The sequence below is a fragment of the Nematolebias whitei genome, chromosome 11, assembly GCF_014905685.2.
Source record: "Nematolebias whitei isolate Nwh7 chromosome 11, NemWhi1, whole genome shotgun sequence".
Lineage (NCBI taxonomy): Eukaryota > Metazoa > Chordata > Actinopteri > Cyprinodontiformes > Rivulidae > Nematolebias > Nematolebias whitei.
Window position 1 is genome coordinate 41,968,714 of NC_056508.1, and position 25,273 is coordinate 41,993,986.

General features: G+C 40.3%; 4 protein-coding genes across 4 annotated transcripts in view; 2 read left to right on the forward strand and 2 right to left on the reverse strand.

The window, feature by feature from the left end:
- Window positions 1-4,537, reverse strand: part of e2f1 (E2F transcription factor 1) — a 13,588-nt gene extending 9,051 nt beyond the window's left edge. The window contains exons 1-2 of the mRNA XM_037684380.1: window positions 4,243-4,537; window positions 3,913-4,012 (exon numbers count right to left, since the gene is read on the reverse strand). Coding sequence (XP_037540308.1) covers window positions 3,913-4,012; window positions 4,243-4,494 — 352 coding nt within the window. The 5' untranslated portion in view covers window positions 4,495-4,537. The remainder of the gene's footprint in view (window positions 1-3,912; window positions 4,013-4,242) is intronic.
- A 1,632-nt stretch (window positions 4,538-6,169) lies between these two features.
- znf341 (zinc finger protein 341) lies at window positions 6,170-16,310 on the forward strand. The gene is made up of 16 exons (XM_037684381.1): window positions 6,170-6,218; window positions 6,872-6,982; window positions 7,734-7,924; window positions 9,090-9,239; window positions 9,330-9,629; window positions 9,718-9,901; window positions 10,259-10,349; window positions 10,438-10,528; window positions 10,609-10,792; window positions 12,148-12,398; window positions 12,564-12,772; window positions 14,245-14,341; window positions 14,460-14,592; window positions 14,744-14,855; window positions 15,648-15,718; window positions 15,823-16,310. Exons 1-16 carry the CDS (start codon window positions 6,188-6,190, stop codon window positions 16,308-16,310), a joined length of 2,694 nt encoding a protein of 897 aa, XP_037540309.1. The 5' UTR covers window positions 6,170-6,187.
- Window positions 16,311-19,776: 3,466 nt separating this feature from the next.
- LOC119417328 (piggyBac transposable element-derived protein 4-like) lies at window positions 19,777-21,793 on the forward strand. Its single transcript, XM_037684536.1, has one exon. The coding sequence runs from the start codon at window positions 19,777-19,779 to the stop codon at window positions 21,520-21,522; it is 1,746 nt and encodes a 581-aa protein (XP_037540464.1). The 3' UTR covers window positions 21,523-21,793.
- Window positions 21,794-22,531: 738 nt separating this feature from the next.
- itchb (itchy E3 ubiquitin protein ligase b) overlaps window positions 22,532-25,273 on the reverse strand; it is a 33,443-nt gene continuing 30,701 nt past the window's right edge. Inside the window, exons 23-24 of the mRNA XM_037685015.1 lie at window positions 23,816-23,888; window positions 22,532-23,587 (exon numbers count right to left, since the gene is read on the reverse strand). Of these exons, the coding sequence (XP_037540943.1) occupies window positions 23,488-23,587; window positions 23,816-23,888 (173 nt within the window). The 3' untranslated portion in view covers window positions 22,532-23,487. The remainder of the gene's footprint in view (window positions 23,588-23,815; window positions 23,889-25,273) is intronic.

Genomic DNA, 25,273 nt, shown 5'->3' on the forward strand with positions numbered 1-25,273 from the left:
ATATATATATATATATATATATATATATATATATATATATATATATCTTACTGTGATCTAATTGATCTATTATTGCACTTTAAGCTTCAGCCGCATGGGGGCAGTGTTTCACCATTTCAAAGCTGCAGAAACGTCTCCATTGTGTCTCTGCAGTTAGAAGCTTAATATTTCTAAACCCATACAAGCACCAAAAATCATAGCAAGCATCATATGAATGAGCTTCACAATTATCAACTATGAAGGGGTGGGATTAAATAAGTACGCACTTCTTCCCATTCCTTTTTAACATGCGAGCTACACAAAAGGCAATGCTTGTGCACTTTTTCATTTTCTGTAGTTTTTTTTTGTTTCTCTTTGCTTAAAACGGCTGTCTGTATATACTGTAGTTAAACATGTTCAAAATAACCAAACAAACAAACAAACTATAATGTTACTTTAGTTTAAGGTATGCAGGACTACATGCACTGCAAAAAATGGGACTGAAGAACTAAATAATAATACTTTGATAAAAATGCATGTTGCACGAAGTGCTGGCATGTCCATCTGTTGCAGTCAATAAAAGCTCATAAAAGGGCTATTAACATAACAACAAGCCTGTCACCCAGTTTGACAAAAATAATAATTGAGTTTCCTACTCAATATCAACGTTCAGGAACAAAATTGTTCATTGTGGTTTATCATCGCACACAACGGTTGCATGTGGTTTTCAAAGTTTCACACAAACTACAGTGCTTTTTCCAGCTGATAGCGGGACTGATAAAGGGTGCAGCGAGTCCATCCTCTAGTGTGGACACACTTCTGTGCAGAGTTCAGTCTTACAGGGCAAACAGAAGGAGGGGGCAGAGGAAGAGCGTCTCATTTCTTCTGAGAGAACAACAGTAAATTCATTCTGTTACATCAGGAGGAGAGAGACCATGAGAAGACGCCACCGAAATGAAACCGAGTGGCACGACATTGTAACAAAAAGAAAACCGGTTCAATTGAAGACACTCAGAAAGTCACAGAGGCAACAAAGTAGGTGCAGGCACTCTTCAGCACTGATCTCTGAATCATTAGTGATCGTGTTTAAACTGACTTATTATTTACATCCTATGCAATATCAAACTCTGTTAACCAGTTATAATAACTCCATAATTCCATATGCAGCTGTTCATTACTTTATTTGTATTAATTTAGTTTTAGCTTCTCTCCATCGACTCCCAATGAATTCAAAATTTCACTGCTAACTTACAAAGCTCCCAAAAACCTAGCTCCATCTTATATCACAGATCTTATTGTTCCCTATATCCTAACAGAGCACTTCGCTCTCAGACTGCAGGTTTACTTGTGCTCCCTAGAGTTTCCAAAAGCAGAATGGGAGGAAGATTTTCCAGTTATCAGGCTCCTCTCTTGTGGAACCCAGTTCCAGTTTCTGTCCGTGAGGCTGACACTTTGTCCAGTTTGAAGACTGGGCGTTTTTGATAAATCCTATAGTGAGGGTTGGTTTGTTATACTGCTATAGGTTTAGACTACTGGAGGACAAACTGACCTCATTTACTTCAATGAATTGTTAAAATTTAATAGTTTTCCTTTGATACTATTTCTAGCTTAACGTGATTCTCCACCTGCCATTGTGTATCTGTTCCTCTCAAACCCAGCCGGTCGAAGCAGACGGCAGCTTGTCCTGGGACTTGTTCTGCTATAGGTTTCTTCCTCACGAGGGAGTTTTTCTTTCCACCGTCGCCTTCGTGCTCGCTCAAGATGAGAGTTCTGTGATGGAGTTAAACTCAAAGCAGTCTGCTCCTCAGATAAATAATGTGAACTTTTTATGTATATGAACGTTTCTGTTCAGAGCCCTGAGACGACTTCTGTTGTGACTTGGCGCTTTATAAATAAACTGAATTGAATTAAATTTAACATAAAATAAATTAAAAAAAATTAAATTTTACTTTCAATATTCAAAACTCTCAGCAACCAAACTACATCTTATGTTAACCGTCTTATTATCCCATATCTTTCTAACAAAGCATTTGATTCCCAGACTGCAGGCTTACTTGTGGTTCCTAGAGTTTTCAAAAGAAGAATGGGGTGGGGGGCAGAGCTTTCAGTTGTCAGGCTCCTCTCTTGTGGAACCAACTTCCAGTTTATGTCAGTGAGGCTGACACATTGTCCAGTTTTAAGACTGGGATTAAGACTTCACTTTTTGATAAATCCTATAGTTAGGGTCGGCATGAGTTTCCTGAGCTGTCCCTTAGTTATGCTGCTATAGGCTTAGACTGCTGGAGGACAATCTGACCAAACTTCCTCACCCTGCTGTTGTCTTTATTCTCTCTACTCTCCATGTGTATGCATGTAACTACTGCTGTCATTATCGCTATAGAAACGAGATCTGGACCAATTCGACTGTGTTTGTGTCCATTTCCTGTCCTGTCCTGTAAAACTCCAGCAGATAAGACATATGGCTGCTCATCCTAAACCCAGTTCTGCTGGACGTTCTTCCTGTTCAAAAGGAGTCGTTCCTTTCCACTGTCGCCAATGGGCTGCTCAGGATGGGGACTGAGAACAAGTGAAGACTTGACACACTCTGCTGACTTCCTTATAGATATTTTGCTAATTAGCATTTCATAAAGTCCTGCTTGTGAATGTATTGTATTATAATAGGAATGCATTGACTTCCATATGTTCTGAATAAATATGAATAAGGTTTATGACTTGGATGAATTTCATTTTATTTGTATAGTGCCCTGAGGTAACTTTTGTTGAATGCAAAAAAAAAAGAAAAAAATAATAGTGGTTCTGAAAATAAAAATGTTAAAATGAGTCCAGAAGAAAACTTATCTGGCAGAAATGTTCTGAACCTCACCAATTTTTTTTTTATATCAAAATCAAAAGTTTAACTCCACATTTTAGCTACAATTTCTTCTTATGACACGTTTTTGTTGCTAAACTTACTTATTTCAATGCCACTTTACAAATAAGGCTCCCCTTAACAGTTTATAGATGCATTACGAATTCCTCTATAAACACTTTATAAATCATTAACAACTGCTTATTATGCGTTAATTAAGGGCGACGGATACAAAACTGACCAGCTTGCTGCCAAATCTGTTCACCTATATATTTCATCTAGAGTTGTTATAATAAACAGTTCAGATAAGTTACTACCATGTAAGCACAATAAGTATTTGTAAGCCTAATAGTTTTAGGATATAATATTAGTTGTAGATACTTATAATGCAGTGATAAAGTACAATATTATATGCTAAAGAAATAGGTTTACAAATACTTATTGTGCTTACAAGGTAGTAACTTAGTCTGAAATTTTTAATGTAACAACTCCAGATGAAATATATAGGTGAACAGATTTGGCAACAAACTGGTCAGTTTTGTCTCTGTCACCCTTAATTAACGCATAATAAGCAGTTATTAATGAGTAATAAAGTGTTTATAGAGGAATTAATAATGTATATCTATAATTTATCAGCCATCTGTAAGGGGAGCCTTGTTGTAAAGTGGTACACATATTTCTAAGTACTACTATTCTAAATTTCCAAGTGACCAGAGCGAGGATTCTTTCTTGGTCTTGCCATCTCGGTTTCTTATTTTTATCATCTTACTCCAAATGTGTCACACAAATACAGTACACATGTTTCTCAGTTATCAAAACTTGCCAATAACAGTGTAGTTCCACAAATGTAACGCCCATCATAAATTAATGTATTACTTATATCACGTCAATCTGAGAGGAAACAAACACGTATGAATACATGAAACGCAGCTCATTCACACGAACAAAAGTGAATTTGGTGGGAACCCGTTTTAATAAAAACATGAACTGCTCGTACGAAAGACAGTTTGTTTTGAAGCGAGTGGGTTTTGTGCTCACACACAGCTCGGGTGAAGTTCTGCGGAGGATTTTGTACGGATGCGTACCTCTTGGAGGAGCTGGCGTGGAAGGTGGAGCTTGACCTGTGGGTGGACGGGTGGTGCTGACATACTGATGGTCACTGTCCAGGTCCAACTTCCTCTTCACCTGTTCACCAACACATGGATGAAGGAGGAAAGTTGTTACAACACATGTATTAACTACTTATTACTACCTTGATGTCATATTTGTGTATTAAGAAGGTGAGAGAAAAGTGAAAGAGACTGAAAAGGGACCAGGATGTCTTACAGCAACATGTGAACTGCTACGCTCTGACACAAACGCTTCCCTTATAGCTCTTTCCTTTTCTCTCACATCCTTCCTCCCACTCTCCTCACCGGAGGTCTTCCTAGAGAGGGTCGCCTCTTGTCCTGGCCCCCCACATCGGCTGGGCCCTGTGGCGTGGCGAACAGCAGGATTTCCCCTGTGCTGGTGGGGGCGGCAGCCGGGTGGAGCCCCTCATTGCTGGGGCTGGTGATGATCACTATCTGGTGGTCCTCGCCCAAGTTGATGCTCCCAGAGTTCAGCAACGTCTCAAAGTCTGCCAGCAAACCCTCCGATGACTGCCCCGTTATCAAAGTCTCTGACATGGCACTGAGTCACCAAGTGCTCCTAGACTTGACTGAGGGGGGGTCACAGGCTGAGATGGTGTAAAGTGAGAGGATCAGCACCTGCAGGCATCTGCTGCACTCCGTGAACTTGTGGGAGCAAAGTGAAAATGCCTCAAGGCTTGTGTGCAGTTCACTGACAGCATTTCCTCAAGGGTCTTTCAACGCACATACGCTTTTATTTATTTATTTTAAATTTTATAACAATCCGAACTTGTTAAAACAAATTTAGACCGGGCATGAAACGGGAAGGCAGGAAGTTCTGCCAAACAGGAAGAGTGGCAAATAAAAGATCATTGCTAAATTGCATAATTGTCTCCACGCCTAGTGGATCAACCGCGGAAATACTATCAGAGACAAAAGGGTCGCATCACACACACACACATATATATATATTTGTTTTACGCAGAGAGGGTAATAAATGCAGGAGACAAGTGAGCTCGATACGGCAGCAAGCTAATCTTTTGTTTTCGTGTCTCCTGTCTGCGGCCGCGGCCTGAACAAGCTGAGCTACCAACGCGGCTAACAGGCTAGCTCATGGAGCGACAACAAAGTTCATCAACAAGCCGTGTAGCCACCAAAACACACGTTTACGACCGTAAAACTATATATCTGATCCGTAAACCCGAGCCAGGGTTTAGCTGATATGCTGCATAAAAACTTTATAACAGCTTTTCAATGCCAGCTATCGATGTAAAATATAGAGAACTCAAAAGGCGCCACCGTAGGTCAGAAGCATCTTTGAGGACATATTTATGAAAGCGCCCGCCAGTCCCGACCTAAAAACAGTGATAAAGTTGAGTATGAAAATATAGGGCAGATTAGCATGTTAGCTTTAGTGATTAGCCGCAGTTCTTCAGTCCCCTCGTTTTGTTGGGGCACTGACTGTGTGGCAGGAAGCAGTCCGAGAAAACTGGAAATAAAAGGGGGAAACAAAACGGTCAAAGTACACGCGCACGCTTCAAAGCGGCGGCCTATGGTGTCCGAGTTGCTCACCGCGGCCGCAGATCTTTCGGGAAACTGTCCTCTGAAGCCCGATGTCGGGTCCGTTATTGTTGTTATTGTCTCAGCTGATCTGCAGCTAAACAAGCGTTGGTCGGTTTTCGCGCGAAACCTTTTTTGCCGCGAAACTTGCACGTGTCAAAATCTCACGATTGCCATTGGTCGAAAAAGTGCGCTTTCCGCAAGGAGCGATTGGCGCTCTCTGATTGGTGTAAACTGCTGTCGGTCACGTTGCGGAGCACAGATTCGTCGATCGAAAGGCGCGTTTAAGATCCTCGGAAATAACACTTTCCATGTATGAACTATCAATGTATGTATGTTTATGTAGTTATTTTGCCTTTCAGCTTATTAACTATTGCTCTAAGATTTCTTAAAATTTTCCAAAAAATATACCTTTATCACTTAATAGCTGTTTCATTTAATAACTGTCCAAACTAAAGCCGTTTACGTAATTTTCCTTTAATTTTGGATGCTATCGTAAGTATGGTTAATATTGAACATAAATACAATTATTTTATAATATGTCCTTTATAATAAAACAAAAATTAGACCATATTTCTCTCGAAGATTACACGGCTCAAAGTGAATGCTCGACTTCAGTTAAAACGAAAGATTTTCATCAAGTGGCAGTCCTTGCTAATCGAACGCCGATCGGAGGCACCAGAGCTACAAGATGGCGCAAGCAATTTTTGAAGTACTTGAAGGTAGCAATATTTTTTTAAATAACTGCATAATTATGAACATTGTTACACGTTAAATGATATTGCCTAAAACTTTTTTCTATCTCATTCAGAAATGCAAAAAATAATAAAAAAAAATGCACGGATAGGCTTTTAATTCTGTGACAAAATCCAACCTTCCTGTGGAAGAAAGAGTAAAGTGTAAACAAACAACGATTACCTCAGGAATATTTTATCATTCAAGTCATTTTCATTGCGTTTGTTTTTTATTGTGCTGCTCAAAATGAAATACATATTCACAGGAGGCATTTTAGTAGCAACACAACGAGATATTTAATAAAAGCATGAATACTACCAGTGTTTATACTGTCTGGGACTTGGACTTTGTGTATTTTTAATTTCCTAATGTTGTTATTATTATATTTGTATTTATCCAGAACTAATAGCGTCACTGAACTAAATCTAACCCAAAAAAGTTGTGTGCACCTTTGAAGCATATTTATTAGGACACAATATCATGTTAAACAAACAGACTGTGCAAAAACCTATTATTATTATTATTAGGACACCTATACGTCCTACTAATTTATATTTTGAAAATGATATTTAATTGACTCTGCAGGATGAAGTGATTATCTTCATCATTTGGCTAATTGCATTGTAATTATCCTTCTTAGGCATGGACAACCAGACAGTGTTGGCAGTTCAGTCTCTGCTGGATGGCCAGTCCGGAGTTCCTGACCCAAACAACCAAAGTGTCTCTGCAGCTCCCACTATCCAGTCAATGGGTATGAAAAATCAAATACATCATGCAATAGCTGTTTTATAGAGTTGCTTGGATTTTTTCTCATATCATGAAAATAAGGAATTGAATGTTGATTATTTTGTCAGGAGGATCTTGGAAATGCACAATGTTTTGTGTGAAATCTGATAGATACATCAGTTTATTTGATAACTGACTTAAATGGGTTTAATTTCCAACATGCATGAATTTTGGCATGTAATTGTATTTCTTAGATGATATCTAAAGACACAGTAATATAGGATGGTTGACACTTATTTGTTGCTATAAATATGGATACTGTTAGCACATGTTTATGGTAAGGCAATATTTTCCTTATTGATTGTTCGAAAGCAGCATTTACCAACCTATTTTATTGCAGCAAGGAAAAAGAATAAAAGCAGCTTATTGTCCCCAAACAAAATAAAACCCAACCAAAAACTCACCATCTCATTGACATGACAGTTTTATTTTTATTAAATGATGATTTCTTGGTTATTTCTCTTCTTAAAATTTTGGAATTCAAGAGCAGATTTTCTTTCGTTGGTTCATCTTTAGCCTTGAATGCCTTAAGCTGCTTGTGATTACTTGTAAGTTTCGTTTTTTTATAACCACACCATCACATTCTGCAGACCAAAACATTTTACTTTTAGCATGATGAAAATGTAACAGAGTGGAATATCACTTAGCAAAAGGCAACGATGTCCTTCGTTCATTTATCTGATTTCTTCAACTTGTTTTATTGGTCTTTGCTGCAGATGATGAAGATGTGTTCCTGTGTGGAAAGTGTAAAAAACAGTTCAATTCTCTGCCAGCCTTCATGACACATAAGAGGGAGCAGTGTCAGTCTGGAGCCCCCTCCCTGTCCACAGTGTCTCTGGCCTCCACCAACGCCTACGCACCAGTCCCTCCCATCAACTCTGTACCACAAACTCCTGCTAACAGACAAGTGAGAACAGAAACAGACTCGTTCATGCAGGGTCAGAATGATTAATGACAGATTATCATAATGGCAACTGTATAGGTTGGTTATGTTTTAAGTTTTTTACCAAAAAAATTTACACTTGCAGCAAAATGTTTTAAACTTGAATGCAAAAACAGATTAAATGTCAAGAAAACACATCTCAAGCTAAAAATGGTGTAATTAGAGAAAACCTAATATAAACTAAAAAAAAAAAAATCCTGCAGAAATGTAGCTTAAGTACTGAAAGCAGAATGACCGCTGGAACTTGTTGAAGAAGCTGAAACTGAATTGTTGAAGCTAAAGCAGAACACTAGCTAAAAGCTAAAAGAAATAAAATATTACCAAAAAGCCAAAAGCTAAAACTAGCCAATTACTGTCCAAAAGTAACAAAAGGTTAGCTATAAGCTAAAAGTAGCAAATGCCAAGCTTAGAGGTAAACAAACAAAAGGTTAGCTAAAAGTAGCAAAGCAGTTGCTAAAAGCCAAAAAATATAGCTAAAAAAGTAGAATAGTAGTAAAAGTAGCAAAAGGCTAGCTAAAAGTAGCTATGTAGTAGCTAAAGGTAGCAACAGGCTAATTAAAACAATAAAGTAGTAAAGCCCTGCTAAAAGAAAGTAGTAGAACAGTAGCAAAAGGCCAATGAAAGGCTAAAAGTAGTAAACTGTGGCTAAAAAAATAGAACAGTAGCTAAAAGTAGCAATAATGTAAAAGCTAAAAGTTAAAGCTTGCTCATAAAAAAGTATTATAACAGTTTATAAAAGTAGCAAAGGACTTGTTAAAAGCTAAAAGTAGCATAAGAAGACAGTTTGCTGAAGTATTTGAGGAGAAGAGAGCTCCATGTATTTCTATGGTAAATTGATTGTTAATAAAGTTTATTATTCAGGAAAGAATAAAAAATGCCACAACCAACCATCATGGCACCCATCTCCTGATGGGAGTTGAACTTGTTATTGCATGAATGGCTAAAACAGCACAAAGTATGCAGAAGTAATTTGTTTAAAAAAATATATATACTGAAAATCAAACGAGCAGGAAAACGATCGTGTTAACGTCGAGTCAGCAGTAACTCAGTAAAAAGTATTTGTCAGATTGAAAGTATCCCTGTTTAAATGCAGCTCACGTTTGCGTACCGCTCTGTACTTGTACTTCAGGTATCCACCTACATTGCAGTACCTCCGTCCCCTCTGACACACACTCTGGTCCAAGGCAATGTGCTGGTCAGCGACGACGTTCTCATGTCGGCCATCTCAGCCTTCACCTCCATCGACCAGCCGATGGCCACCATGCAGGCACCTGTACAGGTGATCCCACAGAAGATGATGTCAGAGAGCAAAAGTTTTTCAGTCCTTCTTTTTTAAATCAACTCATTGCAATACTTGCCTTTGTTGCAGAGTAATCTGAGCATGCACACAGCTGGAGTGTCTTATCTTCAGCACCATCACCACCACCACCATCATCATCAACAGCAGCATCAGCCGCAGCCCTCCCACCCTCTTCCCTCCAGCCAGACTCCAACCCACCTGCCAGCTGGGCAGCCCACCCAGCAGCCGCTCTCCTCCCAGGTCCCCGTGAGCCACAGCAACTCAGTGGTACAGGTTTACAGCGCGATGCCCCACATGGCAGGGGCTGGTGGTGGCGCTGCAGAGATCCACACCGCCTTAGGGCTGCAGGCGTTCCATCATCCAGTTCAAGTGATCACCACTAATCCTCTGGATTTATCATTGTAGTAGTAAAAACGTAGTCCACACTCATCATCCAGTTTTCGTTTTGCTCCCTCAGGCGCCCGCTCCGTGTGTGGAGAGCCAGTCGTTCAGCAGCTCTCCAGTCTACAGTCCTGGGAAGCAGAGCGCCAAAGCAAAGACCTGCAACTCCAGCAGCAACATGACGGAGCTGAGCGACTTCGAGAAGGTCATCATTCCCAAACAACCGAGGAGCAACAAAAAAAGCACAAATGGCGCCGCAGGTGAGAGGGAAATAAATTGTATTATGAACATGTATTTGCTGCTTCTAGTAATAAAGAGCCGTTTAGATCCAGAGAGCCCAAATTATGTGACCGCCTACTTTTGGTTCAAAACATGAGCACGCTGACAGAAAAATATGCCTTTGTCCTTTTTTGTCTATGCAATATACACAGAAAAATACTGTCCAACTCATGTTTGTGTGTACATATTGCAGCAAAATCCAGACTCCTTCTCCCGCATAAAGAATTGAAAAAATAAAGTATGCACAAGTGCTTCAGCCCACCTTTGTTAAATTCAGAGAATTAAAGATAATCATTACAGAATAATTACTCATTCACTGAGTTTTCACTTCTTCACAGAGCACCTGAAGGGGAAAGGCCCGAAGCTGAAGTGCAATTTCTGTGACAAGATCTTTTCAAAAAACTTTGATCTTCAGCAGCACATTAGGAGGCGAGTTATTTTCCAGCACGTAGACTGTACCCATTTAAACAGAAGTCTGTCTGTTGGGATGTTACCTACAATGTTTTCCCCCTCGCAGTCACACGGGAGAGAAACCGTTTCAGTGTATTGTCTGTGGACGAGCCTTCGCTCAGAAGTCCAACGTGAAGAAACACATGCAGACCCACAAGGTACTTTTACAGTTTCTGGTTAGACTTTGAACAGAATCTATCAGCAACAAGTGATTATTCTGTTGGCTTTGTGTTCACAGGTGTGGCCTATGAGCGTGGCCAGCACCGTGTCCCGACTGCCCATCGCAGTGAAGGTGGTACCGGTGTCGACACGTGAAGAGAAACGAGTCGAGGAGCAGCAGAAACGAGCCGAAAGGGACGAGGACGGCTCGCAGCGGCACCTCAGTCAGCAAACACAAGCAGAACAGGAGTCAGCACAAACAGGCGAGGAAAACTCCAGTGATCGCACTGAGATCTTTTAGCTTATTCTTAGCAGGAAACAGCAGTTCGGATTTATTTATTTTTTACATCTCCTGTCACATTTAATTAACCTCTTCGCAAAGTCAAACTTCTTTAGAGAATAATCTGCATTTTCTGCAAACGTTTAGCGCAAACGCTGAATGACAAACGACCAGAGAAGCTGTTAAAATATAAACAGCAAAAGACTAGCTAAAAGCTAAAAAGATAGAGTAAAACCACTCAAAACTATCAACCATAGCCAAAATTTACAACTAACTAAAGTCTTATCAAAATATAGCAAAAATCTACCGGTAGTTTAAAACTAGTAAAATGTTAGCTCAAATCTAAGCCATATCCAGAAGCTAAATATAGTAAAAGGCTAGCTAAGAGCTCAAGTAGAAAACACTAGCTAAAAGCAAATGGGTAGCTTTATTAAAGCTAAAAATAATAAAAAGGCTAGCTGAAAGCTAAAAGTTGCAAAACGCTAGCTAAAAGCAACACAACAGTGGCTGAAAGCTCAATGTAATACAAAAGTAGCTAAAAGCTAAACATAGCAAAAGGCTACCTAAATCTTAAAAGTAGCACAAAAATAGCTAAAACCAAAAGTAGCATAACGGTAGCTAAAAGGTAGATAACAACTAAAAATAGCATAAGAATACAAAAAAAAGCAATCGTGCTGAAGACAAATTCAAAAAACCAAGTTTTAAAAGAAATTAAAGAGATCTCAATGTAGGGAGTGGCGGTGTAGAAGTTAGAGACGTTGGGCCTGTGATCGGAAGGTCGCTGGTTCAATTCCCGGTACTGACAACATCAAAATGTGGGTGGGATTGGTAAAGCATCCACACCTGCCTCCACCCTCATTTGCCCCACTCTGGGCCCTTGAGCAAGGCCTTAACCCCCCCATCTGCTCCCCAGGTGCCCTAGCTGGCAGCTCTCTGCTCCACACAGAGGGCTGTGGTAGCTCGGTGGTCTGTGGTTGCATCAGGAAGAGCATCCGGTGTAAAAATAATCGCCAAGTCTATGTGCAACTTAGTTCGCTGTGGTGACCCCTGAAGAAGGGAGCAGCCAAAAGAAGAAGAAAGAAATAGATCTCAATGTATTGTTGTATGAAAAATATTTGTGAATAAAGTTTAATACTTTGAAATGTTTAAAAGTTAGAATAAACAAGTCATTGCACCCGTCTCCTGACTGAGCCGATCGTTTTGATGAACGAACGGCTAAAACGGCACCGAGTATCCAGAAGTATCAGTAAACTTACAGAAAATCTGAAAAGAGTGTAAAAGCTGCTGACTCAGCGTCAAATGAACGGCTCTCCCAGTAAACGTCATGTCTGACCACAGAGCCACCAGAGGAGCTGGAGGACAGTGGGAGCGAGGCTCAGGCTGATTCAGCGGTCAACCACGGGGACGATGTGCAGAGCGGTCATCCTCGAGTCCAAATGCAGGCGCTGTCCAACCAGAACCAGCAGAGCCACACTCAGACCCAGCAGCTCATGGTGGTAGACAGCTCCTATCAGTGCCAGTTTTGCGCCAACAAGTTCAAGACGTACTTCCAGCTCAAGTCCCACCTGACCCAGCACAAAGGAGAGCAGGTGAGCGCAGGGAAGGGTGCCAGTCATGTCACTCATTCAGGTTCGATTAAACAGAAAGCAGGAGATGAGAAATACACCTTTAAGAACACGTCAAACTAACGTTATTTTTAAAATCCCACTCATCGTCCAGAACCTCAGCTCTAATTCCAAACTTCTTTTCTGCAGGTTTATAAGTGTGTGGTAAAGTCCTGCTCCCAGACCTTCCAGAAGCTCGATCAGTTCCTCGAACACATTCGAACGCACCAGGAGCAGCTGACGTACCGCTGCCACCTGTGCAGCAAAGTGTTCCCCTCCCTGTTTGAACTGGGGGTGCACCAGTACTCCCACTGCTTCTGCCCACAGCAGAGCATGCGTAAGGAGACAGTCGTCTACAGGTCAGCCCAGACAAAAACTGCTCTGGTCACATTTTACCAAGTGGGATCGATTCAGTAAGAGTTTGTTATTTGTTGTGTGAATGTTTATGACGCCTTCACGCTGGTGAGATCCGTTTTTCTTCCGGTTTTTCAGCGCAATTCTTGTCCGGTTCAAGCTATTTCATCAAATCATAAAACAAAACGTTGGTGCAACTTTAGCTTTTTGAAATATTTAACCTTTTCTGACATTTTTTTTTCTCATATGAAATGAATTGAGCTCATTTTACATCCTTCAGATCTTTTGATCCGTTTCCAACTTTTTACTGATCCTTTCTCATTTTGTTCTGGTTCAGCTTCTTTGTGCAAGTTGAACTTTTTTCTTTTGTGCTCCTTTTAGATTATTTCTACTAACTGCAACATTTCTGAGTTTCTTCTAACTTGTTTCTGCTATTTCCAGGTTGTTATGCTCCTTTCAGCTTATTTCTGCAAGTTTCAGCTTTTCCTACAATTTCAGCTACTATATAGCTGTTAAGCTAATTCCACATTTTTTGCACTGGTTTAAACTTTTTTCAGTCTAATGCAGCAAAATGTGCTCTCTCTACTTTCTTATAATTTCAACTTCTTTCCGCTTTTTAAGCTACCTTTCAGCTGGTTTTTTAATTTCAGATTTATTTTAAGACAATTTCTACTTTTTGTGCAAATTTCTGCTTATTTCAGCCTACGTGTCCTTTCTACTTTCTTATGCTAATTTAAGCTTGTTCTACCTTTTAAGAATTTTTTTAAGCTAATTTAATTTGTTTTGAGATAAATTCAAGTTTTTCTTGGTAATTCCTGTTACTTTCAGCCCAATTAACTTCTTTCTGCTAATTTCAGCTCGTTATGCTCCTTTCAGCTTTTTCAGCTATTTCAGCAAATATTTAGCAGGTTTTTTTTTTGCACATTTTAGTCTTTTCAGCTAATTCCACATTTTTAGCTCATTTCAGCTCTTGCCACTTCCTTCTTGTGGGTTAAGCTTTTTTTTTTTTTGCCTTTTCAGCTACTTTTTTGATGTTTTTTGTTGTTGCTAATTTTAGCTTTTTTAAGCTGATTTCCTTATTTTTGTGCTCATTTCTGCTTATTTAAACATAGTTCAGCAAATGTTCTTTCTGCGTTCTTCTGCTAATTTAGGCTTGTTCTTCCATTGTAGCTAATTTCAGCTGTTTTTCAGCATGTTCTTCTGTAATAAGCATTCACACTACTTTTTGCAGGAAATGCAATTTCTCTAGTTAATAGTAGGCATTAGATTGGATCAGCCAGAAGGACATTATGCTTAGACTGTTTTATCATGTTAGGCATAAAGAAAGTCAGCGATAAAACACATAATTTTATTTATTTAACAGCTGGATTTACTAGTTGCTTTCCAGATTGAGAGTTTGAAATACAAAATGCAAAAGAATCTTAAGTGAGATTGTTTAATCTTTTTCTGTAGACATGTTTGTTTTGTTCTCCTTCAGGTGTGTGAAATGTCAGAGCAGATATTCAACCCAGGAAGCTCTGGAACATCATCTACTGACGGCCTCACACAGCTATCCCTGCCCACACTGTCAGAAGGTGCAATAAATACCAGACATTAGACCATAACAAGTAAAGCTGCATGCACAATTTGCCATTGATAAGTTATTGAAGTGTCCGTGCTTAGATATTTGAGCGAGATCTCTTTTTCTGGCAGGTTTTTCCGTGTGAGAGATACTTCAGGCGTCACCTTCCCACTCACGGCGTTGGAGGAAGGTTCAAGTGTCAGATCTGCAAGAAGGCCTTTAAAACAGAGCACTACCTCAAACTGCACACTCGGATTCACTCAGGTCTGAAAACCTCGACTTTCCCACGTTCAGCTCAAACCACTTGAAAAATGAGCGTTGGGCCGGTTTCATAGTTTAATCCAGATCGACGTGTTGACGGTACACTTAACCACTTGGATTAAAGTAAAAGATGAAATGTCGTTTCTGTTCGTAGGTGAAAAACCATTCAAGTGTTCCCTCTGTGAGGCAACATTCAACAGAAAAGACAAAGTGAAGCGACACATGCTCATCCACGAACCATTTAAGAAATACAAGTGTCCCTTCAAGTGAGTCTAGAGGGAAAGAAATGATTAATGTGAACTCATCCCTCTGTTCTTTGCATTTTAATGTACAGTAGTCCCTCGTTTATCGCAGGGTGTAGGGAACCACACCCCCCGCGATAAGTCACAGTAATACAAGTTCAAGTACACTTTATTGTCATTACCACGGAATGAAATTATGTACATAAATACTGTAGCAAATGAGTAGTAGTTTATAAACCCTGCTCACAGTTTTGCAATATTCTAAACAATGTCTCTAAACTCTAAATGCTCTAAGAGCACAGCATGTCAGGATCTCTGCTCTCTGCCGTGCTGCAATCACACTCATCACCAGTTTCACTCCCAGTCCCCCTCCTTCTATGTAAATAAACAATTTAAATGTAAATACTGTAATATTAAATAAACTATCCATGCATTGTAGAGAAGCGCAGCAGAACAGTGAAGGGTTAACCCTTCACTGTTCTGCTGCAGCATGGAGGAGAAATGTGGGCGTGGCAGAGCGGAGATCATGACAGGCTGCAGGAGAGAGCTTCTCCCTGCACCTAACGATTTAGCAGGTGCTAAATCATTTTAAATAATGTATTTTAAATAAACAATCCATGCAGCTCGTGCAGCTCATCCATCAATCAGCCAGTTGTGTGTCATGTCCACTCTTAATTTGAAAAACGGCGAAAGTCGAACCGCAAAGTAGCGAGGGACTACTGTGCAAGCGTTTTTGTTTTCTTATTCAAGTTCTTTTCTACTTTTTATACAACATTTTCCTGTTTCTTTATTATTATTATTATTTTTATTTAATAGGACGCATGTAGGCTGTACCAAAGAGTTCAACAGACCAGACAAACTCAAAGCCCATATCTTGTCACATTCTGGTGAGTGTAAAACAAAACGAGCATCAAGCAAGTCATGCTCAGTATCTGTAACGTTGACAGTTAAAGACATTTTGTGTTGCCAAATGAATTCTTCCCTGCTGCAGGCATCAAACCGTACAAGTGCTCGGTCTGTCAGAAGACGTTCAGCCGCAGGGCTCACATGCTCGAGCACCAGCAGTCCCACACAGATAACTACCGCTTCAGGTGCTCCACCTGCAACAAGGGCTTCACCAGGCAGAGCTACTACAGAGATCACAAATGTCCCGCAGCAGGAAACGGGACGGAGGCAAAGGGAGGGGCAGGGGAGGAAGAGGGAGACGAGGCGGCAGGAGAGCCGACAGCTGAGGAGCAGGAAGAAGAGCATGAAACATCAAAACGGCCACAGACTGCTGGAGACAATGCAGAGGAGGGCCAACAGCAGGACGAGGAAGAGGAGGAAGAGGGGACTGATGAAGGATGTCGGGCTGCCATCGCTACCATTAAAGGGCAAATTGAAGAAGAGGAGCAGCAGCATGGGAGAGAGGATGATGATGGTGAGGCACTGCAGATCCAGAGTAAAGACAGAAACAGTTTACAGCAGTCTTGTTTGTAGTCATCAAATTTAAAGACTTTTCCTGGATTTACCTCAATAACAAACTCAATTATTTATTTTTAAATGGAAAAAAAAAAGGTAAAATCTGGGAAAGTGTTTGTTTTACATTAAAACACCATTTATTATATGTGGCTTGTTCATTTTTACTAGAAAACTGCTGTATACAGACGTGGATAGATTTGTTGGTACCGTTGCACATTAATCAGTGAAACACAGCTGATGGGACTCACCAAGAAGATCCAGTTCCATCTCGTCACTTCCAGAAAACTTTGGGCTCGTCAGACATTTTGGCAAAGCCGTCTGTTTTTAGTGACCCTTTCCCGGGTCGTCCTCCATGGAAGTAATTATGATGCAACATAGGACAGATGGTGCGATCAGAAGCCTTGGTGTTCAGCCTGAATGCGTGGATGGTTTCCTCAGCTCTTTTCCTAGCAACAACACTTCATCTGATCAACCTGGGGTTGCATTTCTTCTTGCGTCCACGTCCTGGGAGGTTGGCTACAGCCCCATGAACCTTATATTTTTGAATTAATATTGCCAACTGTAATCAGAGGAACGTGAAGCTGCTTGGAGCTGGTCTTACTCTCTAACATGGATTTCAAAGATCTTCTGAGCTCCTCGTTCAGCCGTTACATTCTGGGCGTGCAGACGTGCATTCGACAGTTTTAACAGAATCGCCAAAAAATTAAGCATCATTTCAATGAGCGTACCAAGAAATTTACTATTTGCCATAAAAAGCTCAAACAGTGTTTTTAATGGTCATCTCACAACAAGGTCGTCTCTGGATCAGAACCCTGCACAGTCGTTTCTGTGTGGCGTTTGCATGTTCTCCTTGTGCACATGTTTTTTTTTCTTCTGCACAGTCCAAAAACATGCATGTTTGATTCGCTTAAAAATTCTAAAATGGCTGTAGGTGCGTCTTTGTGTCCAGTCCAGGGCGTCCTCCGCCTTTTTCCTCCTGACCGCTGCAGACCAGCACCAGCTCCCCATGACCCCCCTACGCAGGATCAAGAAGGCTGAAAGGTTTCATCACGTGGACCCATCTTGCCAAGATAATTAGAACCATTTCCATGTTTTTGTGCAAAGCCTCAACTTAAAATGTTACATTTTATCTAATTTATGTAGCAAAAACTTGGTTTTTGAGTAATTTGCAAACATCTGACAAGTGTACCTGTATTCATTTATTTAACACAGTTTATAATTAATTAGGTTTAAAAATTAAAAATAAAACTTTATGAGATAATGCCTTATAAATAAATATGATCTGACAATGTAGTTTGCAACAAAATAAAATCCTTAAAGCATTTTGCTCAGTAAAGCATGGTAGAGGTTTATTCATGGTGTGGGGCTACTGTGCTTTTTTATTTTTTATTTTAGCAGACGTTATAGAGAAATGGTTCTTTTTATCTGTTAAAAATTTCTTGTTCAGTATTTAAATAGAAACAATCACTGCATTACACACTGGCACATATTTCTTTTGTGCCAACATTTCTTTTTTTAAATTTCATTTATTAATGTGATCATTTCTATTTTACACATGTCATGTACATTAGCAGTTATAGAAGGAAAAGAAAATAGAGCATTACCATAAACTTCTTATTTAAACCTCTTTTACAAAAGAAAATTTGTTATCGACACCATTTACAAGTTTTTCATGTACAGGAGTGACGGTGGTTTAGTTGGATTTGGAGGATTCTGGAAAATGTTAAAAAAATACACTCGAAATGAGCAATGATTAGTGGTATTTACATGTTTGCTCAATTACAACTTTAATATGGGATGAACTCAAAAGAAGGTTAAAAAAAACAAAGTCCTGCATCAGGTTGACCATCTGAGGCAAAACTACAGGCGACTTCACCGATACATTCAGGTCACGTCTCTCGGCTCAACTCTTTACTCGGCTTCTATGGTTTGTCCCACACCGGTGCTGTTCCTTCAGAAAAACACTCGTCTAGATCCGGTTCTCTCCCCACAAGAAGGGCGACAGGGTCCAACCGGAGCCGGGGTTTTCATTTTAAAGCTACGTGAGGTCGATGGTTTCTGCAGGCCTTCCGTATTAAAATGGACACCTGATGTGTGAGGGTGGAGATGAGGCCGACGAGAACAGTGCCGTGAAAAAGTTCAACATTTGTTTTGTTTTTCTTTCGTCACACCTAAACGTTTCAGTAAGTCATCGCTCCATTTGTTGGATTAGGAATCGACTGATAACTTTGGAAAGTTATTTACTGTCAGACCTGTAGAATCGAGGAGTTTCCCACAAATGGAGAAAACACAGAAGAGTGGTGAACCTTCCCAGCAGCAGCTGAACAAAATGACTTCAAGAGATCATCGGTCACTCTCCCAGGCGGTCCCAAAAGAGACGGGGTAGAGGCAGGGCATCCGACTCAGGACCTGAAAGTCCCAGGTTCGATTCCCAGCCAATCCCACATGTCATGGTGTCTCTGAGCAGGACACCTAATCCCTAATTGCTCCCCAGGCGCTTACATAGCTGCCCACTGCTCCACCTGGGTGTATCCCAGGTACGACGGGTTCATCTAAACATCGAACATCTAAAACACCGCAGGCCTCAGTTCAGGTTCACGATTCAACAAGAAACAAACGGCTAAAACCACAGCGGAGGAAAAACGACGCAGCCTCGTCTCACAATGACCAAAAAACATCTGCAAGGACCGAAGTGGAACCTTTTGGAAAGCGTGTGTCCTCCTGGCACATCTGGTGTTAAAACTTACTGCATTTCAGAAAACGTCGTGCCTACAGTCAAACATGGTGGAGACAGTGTGATGGTCGGAGGCTGCTTCAGGCTCTGGATGACTCGTAATTAGTGGAGCCATGAATTCAGCTCTCTACAATAATAAAAATAATAATAATTGGCTGGACATGGGCACCAGTGACCCCCGCGACCTGAAAAGGCAGAAGCAGGTAAAGATGATGGATAATGATTAGAAGAATGTCCCGCCATCAGTTCCTGACTTCAAGCTCAAGTGGACTCGGGCTCTGCAGCAGATCCATGATCGGAAACAGCAGCATCGCTTCTCCTCAGCCGTGTGGACATCAACATTTGTTTGATGATCTGAAACATTTAGGTGTGATTTAACCCTTGTGTTATGTTAAGGGTCAATTTGACCCGTTTCAATTTTTGTGTTGATCAAAGTGCAGGTTATCCTTTCTTTTTTTCCATGAAATGTTGTGACTTTTTCTCCTCTAGGGTCATGAACTTCTATGTAAAATCTGGACTCTTTGATGTGTTGTTAAATGTCTGCACACAGTTTGTATACAAAGATGATGTTGCGGGTCATTTTGACCCGCACACAGAGTAGCTGTTAAAAATCCAAAAAAAAAGTCTTTGATGTACTTCATTTTGATTGCCTCTGAATAAACATTCAGAACCAGGTGTGTGTGGAAGAGGGACTTTCTCTCCCCTGTCCTTGTCACTGTTTCCATGCCCGTTCTTGGAGAAACACCAAAAATGAGCTCCAGACGATTTACAGCTGAAGAAGCTTTTTCGCAGCTTATGAACTGGGATAGTGATGTAGAGGAAGAGGTTTCAGAGACAGAGGATCCTTCAGAGCCAGAGGACAATGCCATTGATGATCCAGATTTTCAATTTTCCCATGATGAGGAGGATTCAGAGGACGAGTCTGCAGGTGTCCCTTCTTCAGATGAAAACCAAGAAATGCAACAAGCGTCATCCACAGAGGGGACATGGACATCTAAAGATGGTAAAATAAAATGGTCAACATCACCACACCAAAGCCAAGGTAGATTGTCATCTTGTAATGTCATCAAAATGATTCCTGGTCCTACAAGATTTGCTGTCACAAGAGTTGATGATATTGAATCAGCATTTCAGCTCTTCATATCCCCACCCATAGAGAAGATAATCCTCAACATGACCAACTTGGAGGGGAAGCGTGTCTTTCAAGAGAAATGGAAGCCACTGGATCCGACTGACTTGCATGCTTACATTGGAATCCTGGTGTTAGCTGGCGTATACAGGTCAAAGGGTGAAGCAACTGCAAGTTTATGGAATGAAGAGAATGGAAGGCCAATCTTCCGAGCAACAATGTCTTTGGAGACATTTCACATGATCTCTCGTGTGATCCGATTTGACAACCGTGACACCAGAGCTGATCGACGTGAGAGAGACAAACTTGCAGCAATCAGAGATGTCTGGAATAAATGGGTCGAAATCCTGCCTTTATTGTATAATCCTGGCCCCCATGTTACTGTCGATGAGCGCCTCGTTCCATTCAGAGGACGCTGTCCATTCCGACAGTATATGCCAAACAAGCCTGCGAAATATGGCATCAAAATGTGGGCAGCCTGTGATGCAAAATCCAGTTATGTTTGGAACCTGCAAGTATATACTGGAAAGCCACCTGGAGGAAGACCTGAGAAGAATCAGGGAATGCGTGTGGTTTTGGAGATGACTGAAGGGCTGCAAGGTCATAACATTACATGTGACAACTTCTTTACATCCTACCGTCTTGGAGATGAACTTCAGAAGAGAAAGCTGACTATGTTGGGAACAGTCAGAAAAAATAAGCCAGAACTTCCCAGTGAGATTCTGAAGATGCAAGGAAGACCTCTGCATTCCTCAAAATTTGCTTTCACAGAGAAAACAACACTTGTTTCTTACTGCCCAAAAAGAAACAAGAATGTTCTTGTGATGAGCACAATGCACAAAGACGCATCTCTGAGCACACGAGAGGACATGAAACCGCAAATGATTCTGGATTACAACTCCACAAAAGGGGGAGTTGACAATCTTGACAAAGTCACAGCAACATATAGTTGTCAGCGCAAGACTGCCCGTTGGCCTTTGGTGGTTTTCTACAACATTTTGGATGTGTCTGCTTACAATGCCTATGTGCTGTGGATTGAGATCAACCAGCAGTGGAATGCCAGCAAACTGTACCGACGTCGACTTTTCCTGGAAGAACTAGGCAAAGCACTCGTCACTCCAAAGATCCAGAACCGGGTCAGGCCAGCTAGATCCCCAGCAGCTGCTGCTGTCATCGCAAAGGTCCAGGGCAGGGCATCTGACCAACCCACAATGGATCCTTTGGATACAGGTACAAAGAAACGCAAAAGATGCCAAGTCTGTCCCTCTCGAGATGACAGTAAAACAACTACCTCTTGTGTGAGATGCAAGAAATACATCTGCAAAAAGCACATAGTCACATTCTGTCCATCATGTGGGGAACGCTGAAAATGTTGACTGTCAAAAACCCGAGAAAATGCGGCAAGTTAAATGCAAAAAAAAAAAGGGTTCGTGAAGAGGGAAAAATTGAAATCAGGAGTTCTTTAATATAGTGTTGGAAGTGTATATCTCTACTTCTCATCTCTTCTAAATATTTGTATAATCTAAAATAAAGTTCTTATTGGTTTAACTTCATTTTATGACTGTTTTGAGTGGATTTACACAATGCGGGTCAAAATGACCCGCAACATAATAAACGTATTTTTTTCTCAACATAATACAAGGGTTAAATAGAATCAAAGAAGAAATCTTTTAAAGGGGGAATGCGTTTTCACGGCTCTGTACGTGGGAGGGGGTGGTGGTGGGGAGTGGACATCAGAATATTCCTACCTGTTAACACACCTGCGGCTCCAGTGTGAAATTACATCATTCAAACAGGATACTACTAGTTTTGTTTTATTAATCATCCTCAGATCTGATGCTGCTCATCAGATCTTTAATATTCATCAGACTGAACCACAAGCACTTAAAGACGTTTTAAACACACCGTCGCTGAGAGAAGAGCTCCACGTCAGTAATCAAAGCATTAATTGGTCAAAACCTGGGATCAATCAACAAGAGATGAAACTGATTTGATCTAAACTTAAATCTTGACTACATAAAATAAAAAAACTAGTATATTTTACAGTTTAAAACTATTTCAAACCATCTAAAAATGCAACCAACAGCAAACGATTGTTGCAAAGAAAGAAAGAAAAAGTTTTAGGTGCAAAAAATAAAATAAAAGGAAGTTGAAGTTTTTTCAATACTGTTTGGTAACTTTTGTTTAAAATCGCTAAAATGTGATAATTTCTTTTACCCTTTTTTTAAAGATATGTTGTGGAACATGAAAATGTTAATAAAAAGGCAAGAAAGCATCACTCGGATTTAAAGCTACGTATTTATGGGAAGTCAAAATAAAAATTCTTTAGCGTTTGTAAAATTTGCAGTGAAAATTACTTAAAACTGAATTTGGTTTGTCTTTTTTATTTCTTCTTCTTGATTCAACAGTTTGAAATCATTAATATTCATAAAGCATTTCTTTAGGATCTTGTTATTCTGTGCAGTAAGTTGTAAAACGTCATTAAAGCTGTTTTTAAGACCCTTGAGAATCTTCCAGAACACTTGGATCCATATCGTCTCGCGACACGTCACAGAGTGCAAACTCCGACCCTATAAAACTAAGGCCAGGTTCCAAAAATGTTCCGCCACCCCGAAAAACAAATGGCGGTCGCAACACTTTTCACAATCATGAATCGATTCACAGCTCAAACACTAGCAAGCGCCCAGAGAACAAATCAGACATGTATCCCCAACTCCTTTGAAGCACCAAAGATTGTCTGTTATTGAAGCGGTAATTTTAGAGACGTTAATGTTTTATTTGTTTAAAAAAATAAACCGCTCTATTTTATTTATTAGTACAGATGAAGATTAAAGTGTGAGCCAGATTCTAAGGACATAATTTCCTTTTTGGTGCAACTTAAATATTAAAACAGAAAATCCCACCTTCTTAAAGCTGCTTTGACGTTTCATTTAATTTCTGCTGAATCAGCGCTCCTTGTGATCGTAAGCCTCGTCGTCGTGATCACGCGTATTGGACTGCCGTTTTGTCAGATTTCATCAAAGGTGAAATTTCAGGATCTCATGCATAATTTTGTGCTCACTCCCAGAGACTGGAGCAGCTTTCAGAATTCAGTTAAAAACTATTTTAAAATATTCCACATACCTGTCAGGCAGCAAGAGGCCTGCTCAGTAAGCTGAGAGGAGACTCGAATCCAGACAAGTCTTTCTCTCGTTCCCATACAAGCACCTTACAGGTGCGTGCACGAGCACAAACCTCCCCAAGCGCCTGCCTGTTAACAAAGAGGCTCCCTGATTTGAACATGAATGGTTTCGCTCTTTCAGTGTCCCACAGTTCTTTAACTTGTGTCTCGTTCACTCCTGCCCGAACCCTTCCGTCTCCTCAATGGCAAACATCAGCTTCTCCTTCAGTTGTTCGTAGCTCTTGTAGGGCGGCAAGTCCAATCTGTTAAAGCTGGGAACATCAAAATAAATATATTTCAGCTAGATGTTAGACTAAAACTCCTCCAGGACACATTTCATAAAGTACAGATTATGAACGTGGGAAATAAATTGGTAATGCTTTAAATTTACAGCATTAATGGTCTCAGATACGTTGCTCCTAAATGCTAAACTTTAGCAGTTTAATAAACAGTACGTCTGCAGTTATTTCTCCGATTTACTGTGGTCTGCATGAACTCACCATGTGTGACTTCTGGGAAGCCAGTTCTCTTTTCCCACTTTCTCAACACAGAACTTCTGAGGACCATTGCTTCCTATAAGGGGAGAACAAATCAATAGCCACTATTTTTATTACCAACAAAGTGGACTGGATGGAAGAAACTATAAACAGGAAAACACCAAAGAAAAAGATGTAAAAATCTGGTACTGAACCAAAATGAACAGATAAAAAAAATATCAGAAGCTAATGCTAAAGCGCAAACTCTCATCATCCACTGCTGTTGCCGACACGGTAAGATTGTCTGTAAGGTGACAATGTTGTAAGTGAACACAGCTCAAAACGGTTCATAAATCACAGCTAAAGTGTCCATGTCTTGTTCAGAGGTGAGCTTTCAGAAATTAATGCGGTCCATCTGAACCAAAGAGGCCGGGCAGAACTCTGCTGTGTTGAATCGGAGTGATGCATTCAATGTGTGTTGGACGTCTCCCTCGTGTCATTTACTATAATTAACTCACTTTAACTACTTTTATAAATTAACTACAAAGTTGCTGTGCGTCATCATCAATATTCTCAGGAAAATCTTCTTGTATTAAAGTAACGAGTGAGAGTCACATCCCAGAAATATTGAGAGCATTGCAAAGCATGCTGGGTAGGAATTATGTGTGCAATGCTTCCGAGCGTGAAAATGGGTTTTTCATGTTATTTTCTTGTTCTGGTTTGGTTTGACAATTATTATTAACTAAAATAAATTAATACCAATAATAAAAACAACAAAATAATAATAACAACAATACAATAATAATAATAATAATAATAACAATAAATAAATAATAATTATATTATTAAGTCTCTGTTATTGGCTGTAAATTGATACCATGAGACAGAGACTGTTTGTGGTAGATATGAGGGGGAAAAGTACTGCGAGGTTGGTGACATCACCAGGTGGCACTTGGCTTTACCTAGCCTTGCATAGCATAGCTCAATCCCATATAGAACATCATTCTCCTGTACGCTTTTAGTGCGGAAAATAGTCTTGGGGGGGGGGGAGCGGACTTAAACTTCCTGGATTTAATTTTAGCGGAAGCTAATGTCCCTAAAATCTAAAAGACTTCCTCAGTCTGAGGTGCTGTATTCAGCTCAGTCTCTTAAATAGCACCTTCTCAGAGTGGATCACAGCACCTCAGACTGAGAAAGTCTCTCGGATGAGAGACGAAACGTTTCTACATTTTTTTGTTGTTTTGCTTTTTTTTTTGTTTTTTTTGAATGTCCAGAGGACCAGATTTAACTTTTTTAGATTTTTCTACCTGGATTATTGAGCATGCATCAGGAAATGTCCCTAAAAGTTTTCAAAGTTAGCGAAAATGCTAATCCGCTAAACGGGAAGGTAGTTCTGCTCTTAATGGATTAGCAGAACTGTACCCACCACTCTGTATGTGTGTACATGTGAGGGAGATGAGTGTGACTGATAATATATATATA